We start from the raw sequence: 20,909 nt of genomic DNA on the forward strand, positions 1-20,909 counted from the left end.
GAAAAAAAGAGGAAAAAAACAAACGAGTATTTTCTTATTGGAAAAATTAAGAAATGTATTGTTCGAGTAGTTAAAGAATAAAATCATACGACTATTAGACTTTGCTATGATGATCACTATATTGGAGAGTCGATAACCAAGGATGGGGATAGTTTGGTCTGTTTTTTTTTTCTTTTTTTGAAAATAATTAGGGTCTCTAAAAAAAACATTCCCGCCTCCGATATTGGTGTGACGGAGTGGAAAAAAGAGGATTAGAGTGGACATTTACATGATCTAATAAATTAAAGACAAAAAAATGAAATTGAAATTACGTGATCTGTGCGTATGTCACAGAATATGTTATGACGGATTCTGTGACAAACACTAAAATTCGAGTGATCAAAACAGAGAAAGCTATAAGTGCGAAAATATAAAGAACACAGAGATTGATGACCCAGTTCGGCAATCTGTGCCTACGTCTGGGGGGCCTTAGCCCGGTGGAAAGCAATCTATTATGATAACGTGGTACAATCAGGTTTTACACTAAACGACTCCCTCGCTAGCTACCCAACATACGTCTATCTTCTTCAACAGCAACTTAGGCTCCTCCTAAGCACGAGATCCCCTCGATTCCCATAAAAATATGAAGTAATTGACATTAGTCTTCAAGATGAGCTCGGTGCAACAAATGTTTTTGTTTTGTGAAACAATTTTTTTTTTTACAATTTGTTTTTTTTTTCGATATTAAAAGATTATGCAAGAAGCACTTATGCGACGATCCGAGAGTAAGACCTCGCGGTGATATTGATTTTTAATTTTTTGTTTTTAAATGTTTTTCTTGTAGTTTGTGTGTGTATGTTAGATAAATGTATTGCAAATAAAATTCTAATAATAATTTGGTTGAATATTAACGATTTTACTGTATGATTCATTACGCTAAAGCTGAACAATGAAACTCCAAGTGCTTTGGAGTTTGGACAAAATGTCTCTTGAACATCATGAGCGAGTGTATCTGATTTTCTCATATTTAGTCACTAATTTTAGTTAAAATTCAACCAAATATATAAGATGTCAAATCAATTGTTAGAAAAGTTCTCAACAATATGTACAATTTATGATGCCCCATTTTGACAAACTGAAACATAAAAATAATGTATTTGGTGGAACAAATTAAAAAACAGAAAAATAATTGAGTTTTTGTCAAAGCTCAAAGGTAGTGGATTTTGATTGAGTGGATTTTGATTGAGCGAGTTAGGTAGCTAGGATACAAATGTTTAATCTGGAACTGTCTCATATTCATTTTTTTTTAAGTCAAACTCAAACATTTAAACTCTGCAACCTGTCTCCATGTATAATTCATTTAAATAAATAAATAGATTATTTTCTTTTTTATTTACCATTTAAAACAACAGCCATCAAAATTTAAATCGCAAAAAAAAAAAAAAAAAGAAGTTTACTGATAGTTGTGAGTCAGCGAGCTACTTTTATTTATGTCTTTATTTAGTTATTTAATTAAAAAAGGGAAAAAGAGAACCACTCTGGATTATAATGTTAGATAGTAATCTACAAAGAATTTATTTACATATATATATAAATAAGAAAGAAAAAGAAGAACGAGACGAAAAATGAAAGAGGAAGTGAAAACAACAGCACCGGAAGAGTCGGGCAAGAGAAACAACGAGACGTTATCAAGAGCAGAGAATAATATCCAGCTTACAGTCACCGTCACCGTCACCGTCAGCGCCGTCAGATAAGATGTCGTCGGAGAACGGCGATGATGCGTGGCGAACTTTCCGAGCTCTGGTGGAGAGCGCTGACCGGAAATTCGCGCGTGTAAGAGACGCGGCGGCGTATGGACGAGTCCGAGAGTTTCAGAAGGTGTTCAAGTCGTACATGAGGGTTTGGAAGTACCAGCAAGAGCACCGAGCGACGCTCGTCGCGGCGGGGCTGAGCCGGTCGGAGATCGGCGAGATCGCTAGCCGGATCGGCCAGCTCTACTTCGGTCATTACCTGAGGACGAGCCAGTCTCGATTCTTAGCCGAGTCGTGCGTCTTCTACGAGGCTATTCTGAACCGGTCGTACTTCGACGCTTCGCATCTATCGGTACGGTTCAAGGAGCTTCGGTTCTACGCTCGGTTCTTGCTCGTCGCATTTCTCCTATGCCGGCCCGACCTAGTTGCGATGCTCATGGAGCGATTCAGAGCGGTTGTGGAAGAAAGCAGAGCGATATTCCGGGTAGGTATTCCGAAACCTAAAAAAAAAAATTCCAGAAAATCATTCAAGTTTGATTTCAATATATCATGTTGAGAAATCATGAGTTTTTTTCTTCTTCTTTCAAAAAGCAATGTATACATATACATTACATACATTACAATACAATGTTTGACATATTATAAATGGTTAAAAGGTCTGCTCTGCTATTTTTACCAACTGTGAAGTTGAAAATCAGTACTTATCAACTATATAGCACTTTTAACTAACTTAATCATAATCCAAACCTGAGAATCGGAAAATGAGAGAATGGAATGCAATTTGGGGATTTTGCAGGAGACGGACTTCAAGGAATGGGGACAGGTGATCGAAGAGGCGGTTCGGTTCACGAGAGCCGACACGGCTCGGTCGCTGAGGTACTTCCCTTCCGCCTCGGGCAGCGAGTCTCGGTCGGAGCCGTACTTGGCTCGCTTCCACGCCAAGAAAGTGTTGAAATTTCAGGACGCGTTGCTGTGTGGGTTCCATCGGAAGGAGGTCAAGTTTGCCGAGATCACCCTTGACGCTTTTAGAATGATGCAGTGCTTGGAGTGGGAACCGGCTTTCGTCGACCACGCGGCCAAGAAGAAGATGAAGAAGAAACCGCCGGAGAACGGTGTCGCTCACTCTGGCCCTTCTGGCCTTGTCGATGTCACCGTGGCCGATCCGACTCTGGCGCCCAATCCCCGCAAAGCCGTTCTATACCGCCCCACAGTCACTCATTTGATTTCGGTCAGTCACTTTCCATGACAGTCTTGTCGATTGGGTTGGATTTTGGATCAATATTTTGTGTTGTGTTGGCAGGTTATGGCCACCATCTGCGAGGAGCTTCCTCCGGATTGTGTCATTCTCGTGTACCTTTCTGCCTCAGGTTTGTGTCTGTTGCTTTTTATTCAGGATATAGCGTTAAAAAGATGAATGAACCCAATTATATAACGGAATAAAGTGAGTGGATTAGCTTAGAGGGTTGGGGTAATTGTAAATGATTAGCTTGATTAGTCTATAGATAGAATTATAGCTTATTAAGGAGGAAAAGCATGTTAGTGAGTGTAGCGGACCTCTAGAAAGTTGGGAAAATAACTATCATTGATTTCCTTTATCATATTTTCCGCTAATAAAATGAGTCAGGTTCTTATAAATCTTTTCTACAGGTAAGCCTAGCAATATCCCAGAATACCCAGGAGGAGTAGGGTCGCAGAAGCCGCCAAGAAACAAAACTCTTGCCCTCCACGACTTGAACAATGCGCTGCCCGAGCACGAGGGAGATTCGTCGAACGGGCTTTACGATAAATATTTGTGGTTTGGGCCAAGAGGACGCGGTGGTAAATCCTCCGTTTCAACCCTTATGGACATTTTGTGTGCACCGTCTGTCCATTCATAGTATGTTTTGATTTTTCAGGTTCAAATAACCTCTACCCCGGAGACTTTGTTCCCTTCACACGCCGACCGCTTTTCTTGATTATTGACAGCGATACCAGCCATGCATTCAAGGCAGGTTTGTCCAAACTTGTGCATCGAATCACTGTTGTTTTTTTTTTTTGCAAATTAAAGATACACACAGAGCTCCGCTTTCTTTTCCCTCCATATATAAAACTCATTATGTCTTGTCATTGTGTAACAAATTTCTATGCATTAACTACCAGTCCAACTCCAATGTCGATATATATATATATATATATATATATATATATATATATATATATATATATATATATGATGCTTTAGGGAGAGTCTGCTTTGCCATATAGCACGGGCAATGAACTCATTGGTCATCTCTGCTCACCCAGGAAGTGCTAATATTTCAGGTTCTACATGGGATTGAGAGGGGCGAGCCAGCTGCGCTACTTCTGTCACCCTTGAAGCCGACGTTTAAGAAGCCGTGCGACACAGATCAAAATGGAAGTCAGTTTACTTTTTTCTTGACTTCTCCTCTGGCGGCGTTTTGCCACTTAGTTGGCCTCTCTTCTACAGATACCGAAGCAGTAAGTCGTCGAAAAAATAAATGGGACTTTAACAAGATTTCTAGGATTCACGAGTAACTCACCGCATTGCAAATCTGACACTGTAGGATGTTTACAACGATGCCGAGGAAATACTCGCAGCTGCCTTCTCCGAGTGGGAAGTAATCCTATGCACATCGAAACTGTTGGATGTGGTTTGGGGACAAGTCTTGTGTGACCTGTTTCTCCGAAGACTGATATTGAGGTTAGATTTCTTTGTCAATCCCCAAGTTATTACTCAAGTTTCGAAAAGGAGCTAAATGAAATGTGTGGTGGCAGATTTATATTGTGCAGAGCAATTCTGTTCCTGTTCTGCCCTCCAGAAGAAAGCAGGCAATGCTTGCCCACTTGCTTACCGCCTCTTCCCAATTCGGTCTCTCCGGACTGTGAAGCAGTGAAATCTGCCGTTTTACGGCTAGCAAAGCATTTTAGAGTTTCCGATTGTTTTCATAGCGATCGCTTAGAAAGTGGCAATCATTTTTAGTTACGAGCCCTTTGATTCCATTGATTCAAAGGAACAACATGGTCCAGAAACAGGGTCTGGTCTGTCTGTCTCCCTCCTCTGGGTTTCTAACGGAATGTAAGAATAGTTTGCTCATCTTTGTGTATTCTTCTGGGTTTGCTGTGTTTTTCTTGGCTGTTGTGTTTGCTCAGCACCATTTAGTGAGGAGACTGTTGATTATGGAGTTTTTTTTTTTTTTTTTGGTATTTCCGTCTGATTAATTTGTTCATACCCTTTGTAATAGAGAATCAAGGTAGTGCAAAGGTTTACATAGATTTTTTTTTTCTTTTTGTTTTATGGACACTATATTCTTCAGGCTTGTAACCCATCAAAGTGTATCACAGACAGCAGACTGATCGCAATTAGACTGCTTCTTTATTCAACATCAAATATAGAGTCACTAGTTTGGTTGAAGTACCTTTTTCTTTGTCTGTTTTATTTATTTATTTAGTATTATAAGAGCACAGGCCAAAAGGACCCAAACACGCCAACGTGTTTGTTTATTGTGTATGATGGTTTTTTTCTTTGGATTTGTATTATGGATTCGTGAATGAGGATCGACAAGAAGAATTAGTACCAAAAATAAAACAAACTAGAGAAGGGTACATATGTGTCATGATGGAAAACTAGAGGACCATTGAAGCCAAAAAGATTAAAACTAATGGACCAAAAATGTAAAATATAATCTTTACCATCGTGATTTAATTGGATTCATGGTAAATAATTGATAAGAGCGTAGTTGTTTTTGTACATCAGATATTCACCAATGAGAAACAGGTATTGATGCATGGCGATCCGCGTCAAAATCCGACGCCCGATCAGAGCCGTTAGAGGCACATGAGAAAACACAAAAGAGCAGTGTGAGAGCCGTAAGATTTAAAAAAGAGGAAACACGAGGATAGCGAATCCCAGCCGTCCGTATTTCACAACCGAGCACCCTATAAATACCCCATAACCCCTCTTCGTTCAAGAACTTTAGCCAAATTGGATTAAATCGAAAAGAAAGGGACAAAGCAAAAAGAAGGAAGAAGAAGAAGAGGCGAATCAGGTAACACAATGATGTTCTTGTCTTCGTTAGGGTTAGGGTTCGAGTTAGGATTAGGATTTGTTGAAAGCTTATTATAACGGCGTTGGTGAATGTTACAGAAAGATGGCCCGTACGAAGCAAACCGCTCGCAAGTCCACCGGAGGAAAGGCTCCGAGGAAGCAACTCGCAACGAAGGTACGATTTTTCATTCTTCGATTCCAAACGACGTCGATAACTACGAATCGTCATTTAACGATCGAATCGTCCGTTTATTTGTTTCCGCTAACAGGCGGCTAGGAAGTCTGCTCCGACCACCGGAGGAGTGAAGAAGCCACACAGATACAGGCCAGGAACGGTGGCGCTTCGTGAAATCAGGAAGTACCAGAAGAGCACAGAGCTGCTCATCCGGAAATTGCCTTTCCAGAGGCTAGTCAGAGAAATCGCTCAGGACTTCAAGGTTAGTTTCGTAAATTAAGCTTCTGTATCATCCTCCACATTGAACACAATTGATTTCCTGATCGTAATCTGGTGTTTCTGCGTGTGCGTTTAGACGGACCTGCGATTCCAGAGCCACGCTGTGTTGGCTCTCCAGGAGGCGGCGGAGGCGTATCTGGTAGGTCTGTTTGAGGACACCAATCTGTGCGCAATTCACGCTAAGCGCGTCACAATCATGCCAAAAGATATTCAGCTCGCAAGGAGGATCAGGGGAGAGCGTGCCTAGACTCGCGATCCTCGTCTCTGCATTGGCTTCTGTGTTGGTGGTGTGCAGTTATCTTTTTTTTTTTTTTTTTTTTTTGTAGTTTTTGGTTATTTTCCAGTATCTGTTTATGTACTTTAGGCAACCCCAAAACTGATTGTGTTTTCGCTGCATATTTTGCGCTCCTAAGAGCAGTAGTTTGTTGTTCAATAGTTTCATTGCTTTTGTGGTCTGTGTAGACATAACCTGAACGGATGAATGAATGATATGAATATGCATTGCAGTATTACGTGTTAATTTCTGTCGTTATATCTGTATTGTGGTTTTGATCGAGTTAGGTACTGATAAGAATCCATTAGCAGCGTTATTGATTTGTGAGTAAACTCAATAGTCGTCAGTGATCTAGTTTCCGTGGAGGATTGATTGTGGAATTAACCATCGCCAGTATAAAAAATCTTGAGTTCAAGTTGAACTATGCCTGTTATGTTTTTTATTTGGATGATTATGAAATTAGTTTTCTCGTATTTTATAGACAGTCTCTAGATATGATTCTCGTTAACTTTCCTCTTATCTCGATTTTTTTTTTCTTTCGATTCACCGTGCTGTCTTCTGAATCTAATTAAACATCTGTTCAATAACATTTGCCAACTAGCTATCTGACGGTTTCTCCATTAAGTATATATTTCTACATTGGCGATACATCGTAGATACCACGTATGTTTGAAGTGATTTGTGATCATGTGAACAAATTAGTTCGATGGATTGGTCAATGACACTATTTTATTTCGAATAGTAGCTGAGATCATATCCGTTTAAAAAAGTTGGCGCAAGACCGTAGAAGATTAACAGGCGAAGAGGTCACGATGGATGGATCGTAAAATTGTACAACAACTTTGTACCAATATAAAAGTAAATAAACGCAGTTCAAGTAATTGATAATCGAATATTTGGATATCAAAAAGACCGTAGAAGATTAACAGGCGAAGAGGTCACGATGGATGGATCGTAAAATTGTACAACAACTTTGTACCAATATAAAAGTAAATAAACGCAGTTCAAGTAATTGATAATCGAATATTTGGATATCAAAAAGTGTAATGATTTTGGTCACGAGGGGATGACTGACGACTCACCCCCCAAAAAGTGATAAACACAAAAAATTATTTAAAATTGGTCCAGTTATCACATGCTCAATGGATCACTCAAAGATCGGACTCGTGACAAATAGCATTCCTCTATCTAAAACGATAACTGGTCCAATTTCATAAGAAAGAAAATAACAAAATATTGAAGTTTATCGTAAATAATCGCAAACTATAGTCTAGATCTTCCACCCAGTAATGTTAATGCGAGAAACATAAGGGCATTTGTTACACTAGATGTTAACGTCTCCGCTTATCCTACAAGAAATTTGGCCTTACCATGCATCCAACGCACGGCATAGGGCTCGAGTACTTGATTACTTCAAAAGTTAGCGCAACTTGTGGTAACTGGGACATAGTTAAAATTTTATAAAATCTAAACTAATGTTTTAAAATAAGAAGAATAATTACATATTAAATTAATATTTTCACAAAATGTTTTTGATCTAAGACTTCAGAGAAGAAATTGGCGGTGGCAGCCTTGAGTGGTCACTGCTGCGTTAAGATGCAACAAGTTAAGATATTCAGTAAGATTAAAAAATATTGTCAAGGTTAATGTTATATTTGTAGGAAAATAGAAATAAAAATTGTATTTCATTAAAAAAATTATAAAACATATTGTAAGAACAGCATTTAAATCAATTTTATCATAAGAGTACTGTTATACATTGTTCATTTTTTTTTACACATTTTTGAGTTGGACATTTATTTTTTCTTATTTTTCATTAAACCTTCGTCAACATCACTATCAAGCTTTTTCCGAACCCGGTCGAATTTATCAATAACTTCTAAGTCCGAAAATTATTAAAGATTAAGTGGTCAAAATGTTAATCAAAACCTAATCCTCATACCCTTTACCGATAATTATTTGATTTTCTCACAGAAGTTCAAGCTTTTTGTTTTATTTTGTAGGAATGATAAAAGATCAAACTTTTATCACGCAACTTAACATATATATTTGCCGAATCTCAAAAACTACTATTTTTTTTTTGCCATATAACTTTATACCCAGATAAGCATAATTTGATTTTGGAGAGGATTTTTTTTTTCTTTTGCTTTTTAAGGTAATGTACGTTGAATATAAGATCCGGATTTCATTCCGTATGATTGGTTGGTTTAATATAGAAACCCCGCCAAACTCGGAATGGCCTCCAAACTCTAAATCATCTGAAATAACAACCACAAGACCAGAGGCTAGACTCCTTTCCCTTGAATGATGTCAACGCAGTAAAATAGATGAAAAAAATAAAATTATTAAAAAGCAAAAAGTCGTACAAAGATGCAAGAGCTAATGGGACAGCTTGACAAGGAGACGAGGACGATGAAGAAAATAGAGGAGCAAGACGCCATGCACGACGAGCTCCGAGCCATGCAAAAGCTGGTCCGGAAAGCGAACATAGAGATAATGGAGAGGGAAGCCGAAATGGAGTCCCTTAGAAAGGAAGTTAGGGCTGCGAGGCTGGGCGAGGAGACGAGCAAGAGAGCTTTGGACGAAATGGCGGCGGCGCTGAAGGAGGTCGGCTCGGTGGCGGCGCTGGCCAGGGAAGAGGCGGAGCACTGGAAGGATAGGCTAAGAGCCGAGTCTGAGGAGAGCCTCCTCGGGTGGGCCCACAAGGAGAGGGGACTCGTCGAGTGCCTGCGCAGAGCCGAGGCCGAGAGAGAACAAGCCGTGAAAGCCTTGATGATGATGATGATGATGAATGGTGATCGTGAAGAAGGATCTATTTTCGACAAGGAAGACAAGGATGAGAATAATCAGAAGGCTTTGTTTAGGAGATTAGGAGATCTTATCATCACAAGGAAGAAGCAAGGAATCACCATACGAGTATGACTATGACATGTCGACGTTATTCACCAACAAAAATCTTGAATCGTCTTTTGCATACATTTTATGAATATTTTTTTATTTCGGATTTTCTAATTTTATTGTATATTACTTATGTTTTTTGAATTGAAGATGTATAAACATGGTTGTAATAGTTATTTCTACATTTTTTTTATTATTACGAGCATGTAATTGATGAATCTAAAAGATCTATGCATAGCTTGAGGGAGCATCTCCTTCCCAAAACCAAATAGCATATTTTTATACTCTGAAATATATTTTCAGTTACATCAAACAATTTTTTTTTATCTCTAACTCAATAATCAATTTAACTATTTGAGCAACTTTATATATATAAATATATATATATATGTATATATATTTATATATATTTAACTCGTAAATTTATATTTAATAATGTCATATATATAGATATTTATTTTAAAATCAATTTGGTACAAAAATATTTATATATCTAGCTGCTACTTGGTACAAAAACATTTATAAAGCAAAGCACATCATAATAAAATACTAATTAGATTTTATTTATATCATATAATTTAGCTCCAATTTGTTAGTAATGAAAATTAATATTTTTAGGATATAACTTTAAAAAGAGAAAATAACCTATGTCTTCTTATGTTTAATCGAAATGCTACATTTTTGTTACAAAATTTTAAAAAATATTCCTTAACAATCTTATTAATATCAATTACAAATGCGTTTACATATCAAAATTTTCCTTTTATTTTATAAAAGTTGGTTGATTTTTTCAAAATGAAAAATTGAATTGCCTATTATCATAAGAAATGATCGTACCTGGCCTCCGACAATGCACGGCGACAAAAAGAAGAGCTTAATAGAGAGCATATAAAGCATTGTTGTTGCCGTCATCATAGTCGTCGAGTACCGTGAAGCTCTCTGAATCCGGTTGCCTAGTCCAATCAAGCTCTTCATAGTTGTCATGATAAAAAATCAGTGTGTGATTTTTTCTCGCACAAAATTTTAGAACTCGCTCCCTTTTTTATGTCCTTAACGAAGAAAAAATGAAAGCCCAGCGTACAAGCGCAAACAAAAGTTTTGTTCTTTTTTATTATTAAAATAATTTAGGGAATTAGAGAATTCGTTAAGGGTAAAATAGCAGTTTAATTTATACTTTAAAAAAGTCAACAAAATCCTATTAAGAGGTATATAAATAATATTAATAGAAATAAACGCAATATATTGATTAAATATTTTTTCTGTGTGCCCCACAAATTACAGTCGTAATCAGCTTCAATCCTAACCGTTCCTTAACCAAAAAAAAAAAAAAAACAAACAAAAACTTCCAGTCGCTTAATAGGCTATAAATACCCCCATAGAGTGGCTTCCATGTCAAAAACTTTTAGGCGAATTTGATCAGATCAGTTTTTAGAGAGAGCGAGAAAGAGAATAAGAAGAGACAAATCAGGTAAGTTCTTGTTTGTTCTTGTTTGCGTTAGGGTTGGAATTAGGATTTGCTGAACGCTGTTTAAGAATGAATGCTTGAAAGTTGATAATGACGGCGTTGATGAATACCACAGTGAGATGGCCCGTACGAAGCAAACCGCTCGCAAGTCCACCTTAGGAAAGACTCCGAGGAAGCAATTCGCAGCGAAGGTAGGGTTTTCATTCCCCGATTTCGAACGATCACGGTTACAATAACTCGCTATATATCGAAGTGCAATATCGTATGTTTGTTTATTTCTGTTAACAGGCCGCAAGGAAGTCTGTTCCGACCACCGGAGGAGTGAAGAAGCCTCACAGGTACAGACCGGGAACGGTGGCGCTGCGTGAAATCAGAAAGTACCAGAAGACCACAGAGCTCCTCATCAGGAAATTGCCTTTTCAGAGACTCGTCAGAGAAATTGCCCAGAACTTCAAGGTTAGTTTAGTGAATTACTGTTCTATATCATCCTCCACAATCGATATCATGACCTAGATCTGGTGTTTTTCTTCGTGTGTTTAGACGGACCTGCGATTCCAGAGCCACGCGGTGTTGGCTCTTCAGGAAGCGGCGGAGGCGTATCTCGTAGGTTTGTTTGAGGACACCAATCTGTGTGCAATTCACGCGAAGCGCGTCACAATCATGCCAAAAGATATTCAGCTCGCCACGAGGATCAGAGGCGAGCGTGCCTAGACACTGTGTTGATCGTGTTCAGTTTCTTTTTTAGTTTTTATTTTTATTTCCCGTATCTGTTTAATACTTTCAATGGTTTTTGTGGTCTGTGATAATATTACATGCACGGATGAATAAACAACATGGATATGCGTTGCAGTATTTTGGTTCTGAATGGGTTCAGCACCGATGAAATCCATGAGCTTTCTTGATTTGTATACTGTCTAAGCAAGATCAATAATCGTCAGTTACCGAGTTTCTCACGAGTTTCCGTGAGTGTTGGTTGTGGAATTCAATCATTGCGAGGATGGAAAATCGTGGTTTATTATTACCTTCACCATTAAAAATGAGACATTTGAATCCGTTAAATGATATTGGAGCTCAAATTTAATTTTTAGTCATTAATACCGAAGATTATGTACTTTGTTTCCATTTTTATTAGTCCATGCTTTTCATAGATATCATTCTCTTCAGCTAATTTCCTCACATCTCCATTTTTTGGTAAAATTTAATAGATCTTGCTCTTAGTAAGATAAATTAAATAAATAAAAAATGTCACGTTTTTTTTTTCTAAAATAAGAAGTAATTTTATTGCTTTAAAAAAGATGAAGAAATGATAAGAATAGCATTTAAATCAATTTCATTATAAGAGTATCCTTTTACACTGTTCGTTTATTTTTAACACATCTTTTGAGTTGTCCATTTGTTTTCAATCATGACATATCTACCAATATTCTAGACTAATTTTGCTCTGGCTCCAAATTACATACTAATAGTTAAAGGAAAGTAAGAGAACGAGACATTAAATTTGAACAATGTTCGAACACAATAGTGTTCTACGATTTGATTAGATAGAGTAGTTCCATTAACATATACCAATCTGATACTACACACAAGACACAAGTCTTCTAAATGTTTGCTTTTGTCTCTAGGTAGTTTCAAGTTCTTTTGCTCTATCACCACACTCTTTGCTCTCGTTCTTTTGCCTATATTAAAATCTTGGGCATTGAAACCGAAAGTCATAAAAAAAAAATTCATTATGATGCGTAAGGTTACGCCACTTGAAGTACCATAGCGACAATCAAAAGCTCATTACGGCTGTATTATAAGCTCACCTTCCAATACAGTAACGAAAAGTACTCACTTCCAATATTTTTCATATTTAACAATTTTTTATTTTTATTTATTTATTAATTCGGGACGTTGGATTTTAAATCCAACAGCCCATATTGTCTTTTAACAAAATTTACCGCGACAAACATTGGAGATTATGTAATTTTTAATGTGGATTTTTATGTCGTTTTATATACACTACTCGATAAAACGCAAAACGGACAAAAACTCAGAATTTTTTGTCCGGAAATCGAAAAAATTCTGTTCCGATATGGGAGGTCATATATGCAATTCTAACTAGAGTGCTATTCGATTAAAACAGAATACGATTATTCCATCAAATTTAGAGAAGGGTGATAACTTTTAATAAGTATCTTCTGAAAGTAGGGAGAAAAAAATTCGTGCATATTATATAAAATATTATTCCTATGAAATAAAATCAGATTTCACACTTTAAACGGTGATGGGAAAAAAATAAAATTATTGCGTCGAGTTGTAATGGAGTTCCAGGATCAACTCTTAAATGACTTTGATTATAAACGCTGACTTATTCAAAACGAAAATAAAGATATAACGCCAAAGATTAATACGAAATACTGCAAACATTCATCATTCATTCATCCGTTCCTTCATGTAATGTCATAGATCACATAAGCCAAGTATTAAACACAAAAATAAACTTTAATGTGGGATACATAAAAAATAAAAATAAAAATAAAAAATAAAAAAAAAACTAAAAAAGAAACTGAACACGACCAACACAGAGCAAAGGAAAAGACGAGGATTGCATGTCTAAGCACGCTCGCCTCTGATCCTCGTGGCGAGCTGAATATCTTTCGGCATTATTGTGACGCGCTTCGCGTGAATTGCACACAGATTGGTGTCCTCAAACAAACCTACGAGATACGCCTCCGCCGCTTCCTGAAGAGCCAACACCGCGTGGCTCTGGAATCGCAGGTCCGTCTAAACACACGAAGAAACACCAGATATCAAGATCATGATATCGATTGTGGAGGATGATATAGAACAGTAATACACTAAAACTAACCTTGAAGTTCTGGGAAATTTCTCTGACGAGTCTCTGAAAAGGCAATTTCCTGATGAGGAGCTCTGTGGTCTTCTGGTACTTTCTGATTTCACGAAGCGCCACCGTTCCCGGTCTGAACCTGTGAGGCTTCTTCACTCCTCCGGTGGTCGGAACAGACTTCCTAGCTGCCTGTTAACAGAAATAAACAAACATACGATATTGCACTTCAGTATATAGCGATTCATTGTTATCGTGATCGTTCGAAATCGGGAAAAGAAAACCTTCGCTGCGAATTGCTTCCTCGGAGTCTTTCCTAAGGTGGACTTGCGAGCGGTTTGCTTCGTACGGGCCATCTTGCTGTCACAATCATCAACGCCGTCATTATCAGCTTTCAACCTTTCATCCTCAAACAGCGTTCAACAAACCCTAACCCTAACGAAAACACGAACAAATAAGAACTTACCTGATTTGTCTCTTCTTCTTCGCTCTCTCTCTCTTTCTAAAAAATAATCTAATCCAATTCGTCAAAAGTTTCTGACAGGGAATCGGTTAAGGGGGTATTTATAGCCTGTTAAGTGACTGGGAAGTTTCTTTAAACAAATTTGTAATTATTTTTTTCTGATTTAAAGTGACGTCTATGATTCTCTTGTCTATCTCATATCCTAAAACGAATGGGTAATTACTTAAAATCTGCCAACTATTGAATATCACATGTCTCCTGTATTTAATGGAAATACTCCCAAAGTTTCAAAAATTATTAGAAGTGTCTCTTATCCTTTAAATTAATATCAATTATATATATCTTAAAAATAAACTTTCCCTTTTTATAAGATTTTATTGTTTTTTTATTAAAAAACTTTCCATTTCACGCTTAATGAATTCCTCATTTTATACCATGAAATATTTTTGTAATAAAAAGCAAAACAATAAAAATAAAAAAAATTATTGTTTGGCTCGTAAGTCTTACCTTCCATTTCTTCTTCATTAGACTTAACAACAGGGAGAGAGTTGTAGGATTTCGAGCAAGCAAAAATCACATAGAGAGCTTTTGATCATGACGACTATGGGGTACTTGATTAAACTAACTAGTCAACCAGATTCAAAGAGCTTGCATGGTGCAATATAAGCTTCATGGTGTTATTATCCGTCAATTATGAACCCTCGAAATTGTATGACAGATCATCGGCAAGCTCGGTTCTAGAATATTAGAGGTCCAAAGCAAATTTAATTTTATATTCTTTTTTTTTTACAATTATTTTGACTATTTAATATATTTTCAACATTTTGGGCCTAGCTAAAATATATTAAATTTGAGTATTTTCTATATAATTTAGGTTTTTATTTAGTGGAGCCTAAAGCACTTGCTTGACATCCCTAAGGGTCAAAATAATGCCAATCTGTGTGCTATTCACGCGAAGCGCGTCACAATAATGCCAAAAGATATTCACCTCGCCACGAGGATCAGAGGCGAGCGTGCCTAGACACTGTGTTGGTCGTGTTCAGTTTCTTTTTTAGTTTTTATTTTTATTTCCAGTATCTGTTTAATACTTTTAATGGTTTTTATGGTCTGTGACATTACATGCACGGATGAATGAACGAAATGGATATGCGTTGCTGTATTTTGGTTCTGAATGGGTTCAGCACCGATGAAATCCATGAGCTTTGTTGATTTGTATACTGTCTAAGCAAGATCAATAATCGTCTGTTATCGAGTTTCCGTGAGGGTTGATTGTGGAATTCAACCATTGCGAGGATTAAAAATCGTGGTTTATTATTACCTTCACCATTAAAATGGAGACATTTGAATCCGTTAAATTATATTGGAGCTCAAATTTAATTTTTAGTCATTAATACCGAAGATTATGCACTTTGTTTCAAATTGTTTTAGTCCATGCTTTTTATAGATATCATTCTCTTCAGCTAATTTCCTCATATCTCCATTTTTTGGTAAAATTTGTTAGATCTTTCTCTTAGTAAGATAAATTAAAGGAATAAAAAATGTCACGTTTTTTTTTTTTTTTTTTTCTAAAATAGGAAGTAATATTATATTGCTTTAAAATAAGATGATGAAATGACATGAATAGCATTTAAATCAATTTCATTATAAGAGTATCCTTTTACACTATTCGTTTATTTTTAACACATCTTATGAGTTGTCCATTTGTTTTCAATCATGACATATCTACCAATATTCTAGACTAATTTAGCTCTGGCTCCAAATTACATACTAATAGTTAAAGGAAAGTAAGAGAACGAGACATTAAATTTGAACAATGTTCGAACAAAATAGTGTTCTACGATTTAATTAGATAGAGTAGTTCCATTAACATATACCAATCTGATAGTCTTCTACATGTTTTCTTTTGTCTCTAGATAATTTCAAGTTCTTTTGCTCTATCACCACACTCTTTGCTCTTGTTCTTTTGCCGAAAATAGGGAGAAAAAAATTCGTGCATATTATATAGAATATTATTGCTAGGAAATAAAATCAGATTTCACACTTTAATTAACGGTGATGGGAAAAAAATAAAATTATTTCGTCCTTGAGTTGTAATGGAGTTCCAGAATCAACTCTTAAATGAACTATTTGATTATAAACGCTGACTTATTCAAGACGAAAAATAACGCCAAAGATAAATACGAAATACTGCAAAAATTCATCATTCATTCATCCGTTCCTTCATGTAATGTCATAGATCACATAAGCCAAGTATTAAACACAAAATAAACTTTAATATGGGATACATAAAAAATAAATAAAAAATAAAACTAAAAAAGAAACTGAACACGACCAACACAGAGCAAAGGAAAAGACGAGGATTGCATGTCTAAGCACGCTCGCCTCTGATCCTCGTGGCGAGCTGAATATCTTTCGGCATTATTGTGACGCGCTTCGCGTGAATTGCACACAGATTTGTGTCCTCAAACAAACCTACGAGATACGCCTCTGCCGCTTCCTGAAGAGCCAACACCGCGTGGCTCTGGAATCGCAGGTCCGTCTAAACACACGAAGAAACACCAGATATCAAGATCATGATATCGATTGTGGAGGATGATATAGAACAGTAATACACTAAAACTAACCTTGAAGTTCTGGGAAATTTCTCTAACGAGTCTCTGAAAAGGCAATTTCCTGATGAGGAGCTCTGTGGTCTTCTGGTACTTTCTGATTTCACGAAGCGCCACCGTTCCCGGTCTGTACCTGTGAGGCTTCTTCACTCCTCCGGTGGTCGGAACAGACTTCCTAGCGGCCTGTTAACAGAAATAAACAAGCATACGATATTGCACTTCAGTATATAGCGATTCATTGTTATCGTGATCGCTCGAAATTGGGGAAAGAAAACCTTACCTTCGCTGCGAATTGCTTCCTCGGAGTCTTTCCTAAGGTGGACTTGCGAGCGGTTTGCTTCGTACGGGCCATCTTGCTGTCACAATCATCAACGCCGTCATTATCAGCATTTGACCTTTCATTCTCCAACAGCGTTCAACAAACCCTAACCCTAACGAAAACACGAACAAATAAGAACTTACCTGATTTGTCTCTTCTTCGTCGCTCTCTCTCTCTTTCTAAAAAAATAATCTAATCCAATTCGTCAAATGTTTCTGACAGGGAAGCGGTTAAGGGGGTATTTATAGCCTGTTAAGTAACTGGGAAGTTTCTTTAAAAAAATTTGTAATTTTTTTTTTCCTGAACTTAAAGTGACGGCTAGGATTCTCTTGTCTATCTCATATCCTAAAACGAATGGGTAATTACTTAAAATCTGCCAACTATTGAATATCACATGTCTCCTGTATTTAATGGAAATATTCCCAAAGTTTCTAAAATTATTAGAAGTGTCTCCTATCCTTTAAATTAATATCAATTATATATATCTTAAAAATAAACTTTCCCTTTTTATAAGATTTTGTTGTTTTTTTATTAAAAAACTTTCCATTTCACGCTTAATGAATTCCTCATTTTATACCATGAAATATTTTTGTAATAAAAAGCAAAACAATAAAAATAAAAAATTCTTGTTTGGCTCGTGCGTCTTACCTTCCTTTCCATTTCTTCTTCATTAGACTTAACAACAGGGAGAGAGTTGTAGGATTTCGAGCAAGCAAAAATCACATAGAGAGCTTTTGATCATGACGACTATGGGGAACTTGATTAAACTAACTAGTCAACTAGATTCAAAGAGCTTGCATGGTGCAATATAAGCTTCATGGTGTTATCCGTCAATTATGAACCCTCGAAATTGTATGACAGATCATCGGCAAGCCCGGTTCTAGAATATTAGAGGTCCAAAGCAAATTTAATTTTATATGTTTTTTTTTACAATTATTTTGACTATTTAATATATTTTCAGCATTTTGGGCCTAAAATATATTAAATTTGAGTATTTTCTATATAATTTAGGTTTTTATTTAGTGGAGCCTAAAGCACGCTTGACATCCCTAAGGCTCAACCCGGACCTGATCATTCGAGAGCCACCGGGCCTAGCCCATTGGGCCCACACGATAAAAAAGCTACGAACCCTATGGACAATCGACGGCCGACCAAAGCTCAACCCCTCGGCCTCATGCCGTCCAGCAACTCGGCCACAGGACGTCTCCCACTCGGCCACACACTTAGAGGACACGTCTAGAAGGCTCCTTCGGCCTAGAGGTGTCCTCATTAAACTATATAAATAGAGAGCTCGACCCCAAACTTATAAGGTAACGTATTTTTGAGTCTCGACGCGCTGTCGAACCTTTGTAAACGCTCATTTCCCTCGAATTCATCCTCTAAACGCTAAAACTTATCTCTCTCACCACAATCCTCCTAATGTTGAGCCTGATCAAACAAGCATACCTCTGTTTCCTCTTTGCAGTTCACCTATTCTCTTTGTTTTCATATCATCTTTAAGGACTAGAAGTACAATTCTTGATTAGAGACGAACTCAAGATACAGAATTAAAGACACTTAGGCTCGAGCGCGATCACTTGATCCGATTTCAGGTCGAACCCTTCAAGTCTCTTAATCGTTCGAACCCTGCAAGTCTCTTAATCAGTAATCGAAAACGAGCGACACATGGGACCCACTAAAAGCTGATAGCGTTAGACACCAATGCCCATTGTCTTTTTATGTAAAAAAATTATAAGATAATGAAACACTCTACAACTTTTGATAGCGTTAGACTATTTTTAGATAACTTTGGTGATATTCTCATTAAAGTGTTTTATTGCAAGGTGGTATAATGATTAAAAAAAATATTACTATCAATGATATGTAAAATTTGGCACTTCTGTACATTGAAGTTGCTCTAATCGAAACTCGCTGAGCTCGATCAGATTCTAACTTTTAAAAAGTAAAATTTACGAGACAATCTCTAGTAGGGGGTTGAGTCTAATAAAAGCTGTTGTTGATGAGTTCCAATTTTGCATCTCGAATGGGAGTTTAGTGTAACACGAATTCCTGTTGGTGAATATATTTGATAAATTTCGATGAGTGTAGAAGGATTAATTAGAGAATTTGATGGGTGTTTCTGTAAAAAGCATACCAAAAATATGTTATTGTAAACGGAAATGATATGTGACACGGGTCACGACAACGAACGATCCACTCACGTTTTGACACGTGAGTGGATCGTTCGTTGTCGTGACCCGTGTCACATAGCAACGCTCGTTTGTAAAACCAAGTCTAACTGACACTTTGTCAAAAAAAAAAAAAAAAAAAACAGGGATTCAATCATTAATAATTAAAAATACGGATTCAGTCAAACTCAAACGGTGAATTAAGTGGTATCTAATTTGGTCTTACTAATAATCTCACAAATACTTCTCATACTCCTATTGAGAGGTTCTGGAATGGATATTCAAATTCGACGAGGTTCTGGATTCAAATTCCAGGATCCTAAATCATGTAATTTAAACACTAGTGCCACTCCTTAAATAAATAAATAAAAGAGGGTGAATCGCATACACATACGACACTAGGGTGAATCGCATACACTTACGACACAAGGTTTTGAATAATATTAGGATCCAATCCATCGTCAATCACTCAATTGTGCAATCTGACCAAAGAAAAATTCGATTAAAACAGAGTTCGATTATATAAATGAACTTAATGAAGAGAAAAAAAAACTCAGCAGCATTTTATATAAAACAATTACTTATGAAATAATATTAAATTTATCATTTCGAATGATTTAGGATAAAAAAATCATTCCGTCAGAGCTTAATGCGAAATACTGTAATGCACATTCATCGTTCATTCATCCGTTCATGTAATGTCACAGATCACAAAGGGCCAAGTATTGAACAAAAACTAGAAGTTGGTTTGGGGTTCCTAAAAATCGTTAACAGAAAAAAAAAATAAAAAAAAAATAAAGCGAACTGAAGTGACGCGGATTGCGAGTCTAGGCTCGCTCTCCCCTGATTCTCCTTGCGAGCTGAATGTCTTTTGGCATGATTGTGACACGCTTGGCGTGAATTGCGCACAGATTGGTGTCCTCAAACAGACCTACGAGATAAGCCTCCGCCGCCTCCTGGAGAGCCAACACAGCGTGGCTCTGGAATCGCAGGTCCGTCTAAACGCACACACAGAAACACAAGATCACGATCGGGAAATCAATTGTGTTTAATGTGGAGGATGATACAGAAGCGTAATTTACGAAACTAACCTTGAAGTCCTGAGCGATTTCTCTGACTAGCCTCTGGAAAGGCAATTTCCTGATGAGCAGCTCTGTGCTCTTCTGGTACTTTCTGATTTCACGAAGCGCCACCGTTCCTGGTCTGTATCTGTGAGGCTTCTTCACTCCTCCGGTGGTCGGAGCAGACTTCCTAGCGGCCTGTTAACGGAAACAAACGAAAGGACGATTCGATCTTTAATTGACGATTCGTAGCTATCGACGTCGTTTGGAATCGAAGAATGAAAAATCCTACCTTCGTTGCGAGTTGCTTCCTCGGAGCCTTTCCTCCGGTGGACTTGCGAGCGGTTTGCTTCGTACGGGCCATCTTTCTGTAGCATTCACCAACGCCGTCGTTAATCAGCTTTCAACCATTAACTCTCAAAACAACGTTTTAAGACCGTACTCCTAACCCTAACGCAAACAAGAAGAAACAAGAACTTTTACCTTATTTGTCTCTTCCTCTTCGCTTTCTCGTTCTCTCTCCAAAAGCTAATCCAATCCAATTTGACGAAAGTTTATTGACGCGTAGCGGTTAAGGGATATATATAGCTTGCTCA

General features: G+C 37.2%; 6 protein-coding genes across 7 annotated transcripts; 3 read left to right on the forward strand and 3 right to left on the reverse strand.

Annotated features, from left to right (window-relative positions):
- Nucleotides 1-1,493: 1,493 nt before the first annotated feature.
- On the forward strand, nucleotides 1,494-5,142 carry LOC149399413 (signal transducer, putative (DUF3550/UPF0682)). Of its 2 annotated transcripts, XM_089613087.1 has the most exons (8): nucleotides 1,502-2,214; nucleotides 2,527-2,958; nucleotides 3,031-3,097; nucleotides 3,378-3,548; nucleotides 3,626-3,717; nucleotides 4,032-4,208; nucleotides 4,295-4,431; nucleotides 4,506-5,142. In XM_089613087.1, the coding sequence occupies exons 1-8, from the start codon at nucleotides 1,735-1,737 to the stop codon at nucleotides 4,708-4,710; spliced, it is 1,761 nt and encodes a 586-aa protein (XP_089469213.1). In that variant the 5' UTR covers nucleotides 1,502-1,734; the 3' UTR covers nucleotides 4,711-5,142. The 2 variants fall into 2 exon arrangements, with proteins under 2 accessions (XP_089469214.1, XP_089469213.1); XM_089613088.1 differs by lacking the exons at nucleotides 4,295-4,431; nucleotides 4,506-5,142 and having other exon boundaries at nucleotides 1,494-2,214; nucleotides 3,626-3,721; nucleotides 4,032-4,207.
- A 492-nt stretch (nucleotides 5,143-5,634) lies between these two features.
- Nucleotides 5,635-6,749, forward strand: LOC149399414 (histone H3.3). Its single transcript, XM_089610950.1, has 4 exons — nucleotides 5,635-5,776; nucleotides 5,875-5,950; nucleotides 6,045-6,212; nucleotides 6,306-6,749. Exons 2-4 carry the CDS (start codon nucleotides 5,879-5,881, stop codon nucleotides 6,474-6,476), a joined length of 411 nt encoding a protein of 136 aa, XP_089467076.1. The 5' UTR covers nucleotides 5,635-5,776; nucleotides 5,875-5,878; the 3' UTR covers nucleotides 6,477-6,749.
- Nucleotides 6,750-10,985: 4,236 nt separating this feature from the next.
- LOC149399415 (histone H3.3-like) lies at nucleotides 10,986-11,587 on the forward strand. Its single transcript, XM_089611613.1, has 3 exons — nucleotides 10,986-11,057; nucleotides 11,155-11,322; nucleotides 11,407-11,587. The coding sequence occupies exons 1-3, from the start codon at nucleotides 10,986-10,988 to the stop codon at nucleotides 11,575-11,577; spliced, it is 411 nt and encodes a 136-aa protein (XP_089467739.1). The 3' UTR covers nucleotides 11,578-11,587.
- Nucleotides 11,588-13,461: 1,874 nt separating this feature from the next.
- Nucleotides 13,462-14,049, reverse strand: LOC149399416 (histone H3.3-like). Its single transcript, XM_089611624.1, has 3 exons — nucleotides 13,978-14,049; nucleotides 13,718-13,885; nucleotides 13,462-13,632 (listed from the first exon to the last, which is right to left on the reverse strand). The coding sequence occupies exons 1-3, from the start codon at nucleotides 14,047-14,049 to the stop codon at nucleotides 13,462-13,464; spliced, it is 411 nt and encodes a 136-aa protein (XP_089467750.1).
- Nucleotides 14,050-16,524: 2,475 nt separating this feature from the next.
- On the reverse strand, nucleotides 16,525-17,117 carry LOC149399417 (histone H3.3-like). The gene is made up of 3 exons (XM_089611620.1): nucleotides 17,046-17,117; nucleotides 16,781-16,948; nucleotides 16,525-16,695 (listed from the first exon to the last, which is right to left on the reverse strand). The coding sequence occupies exons 1-3, from the start codon at nucleotides 17,115-17,117 to the stop codon at nucleotides 16,525-16,527; spliced, it is 411 nt and encodes a 136-aa protein (XP_089467746.1).
- A 2,957-nt stretch (nucleotides 17,118-20,074) lies between these two features.
- Nucleotides 20,075-20,697, reverse strand: LOC149399418 (histone H3.3). The gene is made up of 3 exons (XM_089611489.1): nucleotides 20,606-20,697; nucleotides 20,344-20,511; nucleotides 20,075-20,250 (listed from the first exon to the last, which is right to left on the reverse strand). The coding sequence occupies exons 1-3, from the start codon at nucleotides 20,675-20,677 to the stop codon at nucleotides 20,080-20,082; spliced, it is 411 nt and encodes a 136-aa protein (XP_089467615.1). The 5' UTR covers nucleotides 20,678-20,697; the 3' UTR covers nucleotides 20,075-20,079.
- Between the last annotated feature and the right edge of the window lie 212 nt (nucleotides 20,698-20,909).

This window comes from Urtica dioica, chromosome 4, assembly GCF_054948205.1.
Source record: "Urtica dioica subsp. dioica isolate 48M chromosome 4, U.dioica_male_clone48M_v1_H2, whole genome shotgun sequence".
In the NCBI taxonomy this organism is placed as follows: Eukaryota; Viridiplantae; Streptophyta; class Magnoliopsida; order Rosales; family Urticaceae; genus Urtica; species Urtica dioica.

Coding starts and splice junctions, on each gene's coding strand:
- LOC149399418 (XM_089611489.1), bottom strand. CDS start 20,677: ATGGCCCGTACGAAGCAAACCGCTCGCAAGTCCACCGGAGGAAAGGCT. Junction 20,512..20,605: donor GGAAGCAACTCGCAACGAAG/GTAGGATTTTTC, acceptor TTCCGTTAACAG/GCCGCTAGGAAGTCTGCTCC. Junction 20,251..20,343: donor AAATCGCTCAGGACTTCAAG/GTTAGTTTCGTA, acceptor GTGTGCGTTTAG/ACGGACCTGCGATTCCAGAG.
- LOC149399417 (XM_089611620.1), bottom strand. CDS start 17,117: ATGGCCCGTACGAAGCAAACCGCTCGCAAGTCCACCTTAGGAAAGACT. Junction 16,949..17,045: donor GGAAGCAATTCGCAGCGAAG/GTAAGGTTTTCT, acceptor TTCTGTTAACAG/GCCGCTAGGAAGTCTGTTCC. Junction 16,696..16,780: donor AAATTTCCCAGAACTTCAAG/GTTAGTTTTAGT, acceptor TCGTGTGTTTAG/ACGGACCTGCGATTCCAGAG.
- LOC149399415 (XM_089611613.1), top strand. CDS start 10,986: ATGGCCCGTACGAAGCAAACCGCTCGCAAGTCCACCTTAGGAAAGACT. Junction 11,058..11,154: donor GGAAGCAATTCGCAGCGAAG/GTAGGGTTTTCA, acceptor TTCTGTTAACAG/GCCGCAAGGAAGTCTGTTCC. Junction 11,323..11,406: donor AAATTGCCCAGAACTTCAAG/GTTAGTTTAGTG, acceptor TCGTGTGTTTAG/ACGGACCTGCGATTCCAGAG.
- LOC149399416 (XM_089611624.1), bottom strand. CDS start 14,049: ATGGCCCGTACGAAGCAAACCGCTCGCAAGTCCACCTTAGGAAAGACT. Junction 13,886..13,977: donor GGAAGCAATTCGCAGCGAAG/GTTTTCTTTTCC, acceptor TTCTGTTAACAG/GCAGCTAGGAAGTCTGTTCC. Junction 13,633..13,717: donor AAATTTCCCAGAACTTCAAG/GTTAGTTTTAGT, acceptor TCGTGTGTTTAG/ACGGACCTGCGATTCCAGAG.
- LOC149399413 (XM_089613087.1), top strand. CDS start 1,735: ATGTCGTCGGAGAACGGCGATGATGCGTGGCGAACTTTCCGAGCTCTG. Junction 2,959..3,030: donor CAGTCACTCATTTGATTTCG/GTCAGTCACTTT, acceptor TTGTGTTGGCAG/GTTATGGCCACCATCTGCGA. Junction 3,549..3,625: donor TGGGCCAAGAGGACGCGGTG/GTAAATCCTCCG, acceptor TTGATTTTTCAG/GTTCAAATAACCTCTACCCC.
- LOC149399414 (XM_089610950.1), top strand. CDS start 5,879: ATGGCCCGTACGAAGCAAACCGCTCGCAAGTCCACCGGAGGAAAGGCT. Junction 5,951..6,044: donor GGAAGCAACTCGCAACGAAG/GTACGATTTTTC, acceptor TTCCGCTAACAG/GCGGCTAGGAAGTCTGCTCC. Junction 6,213..6,305: donor AAATCGCTCAGGACTTCAAG/GTTAGTTTCGTA, acceptor GTGTGCGTTTAG/ACGGACCTGCGATTCCAGAG.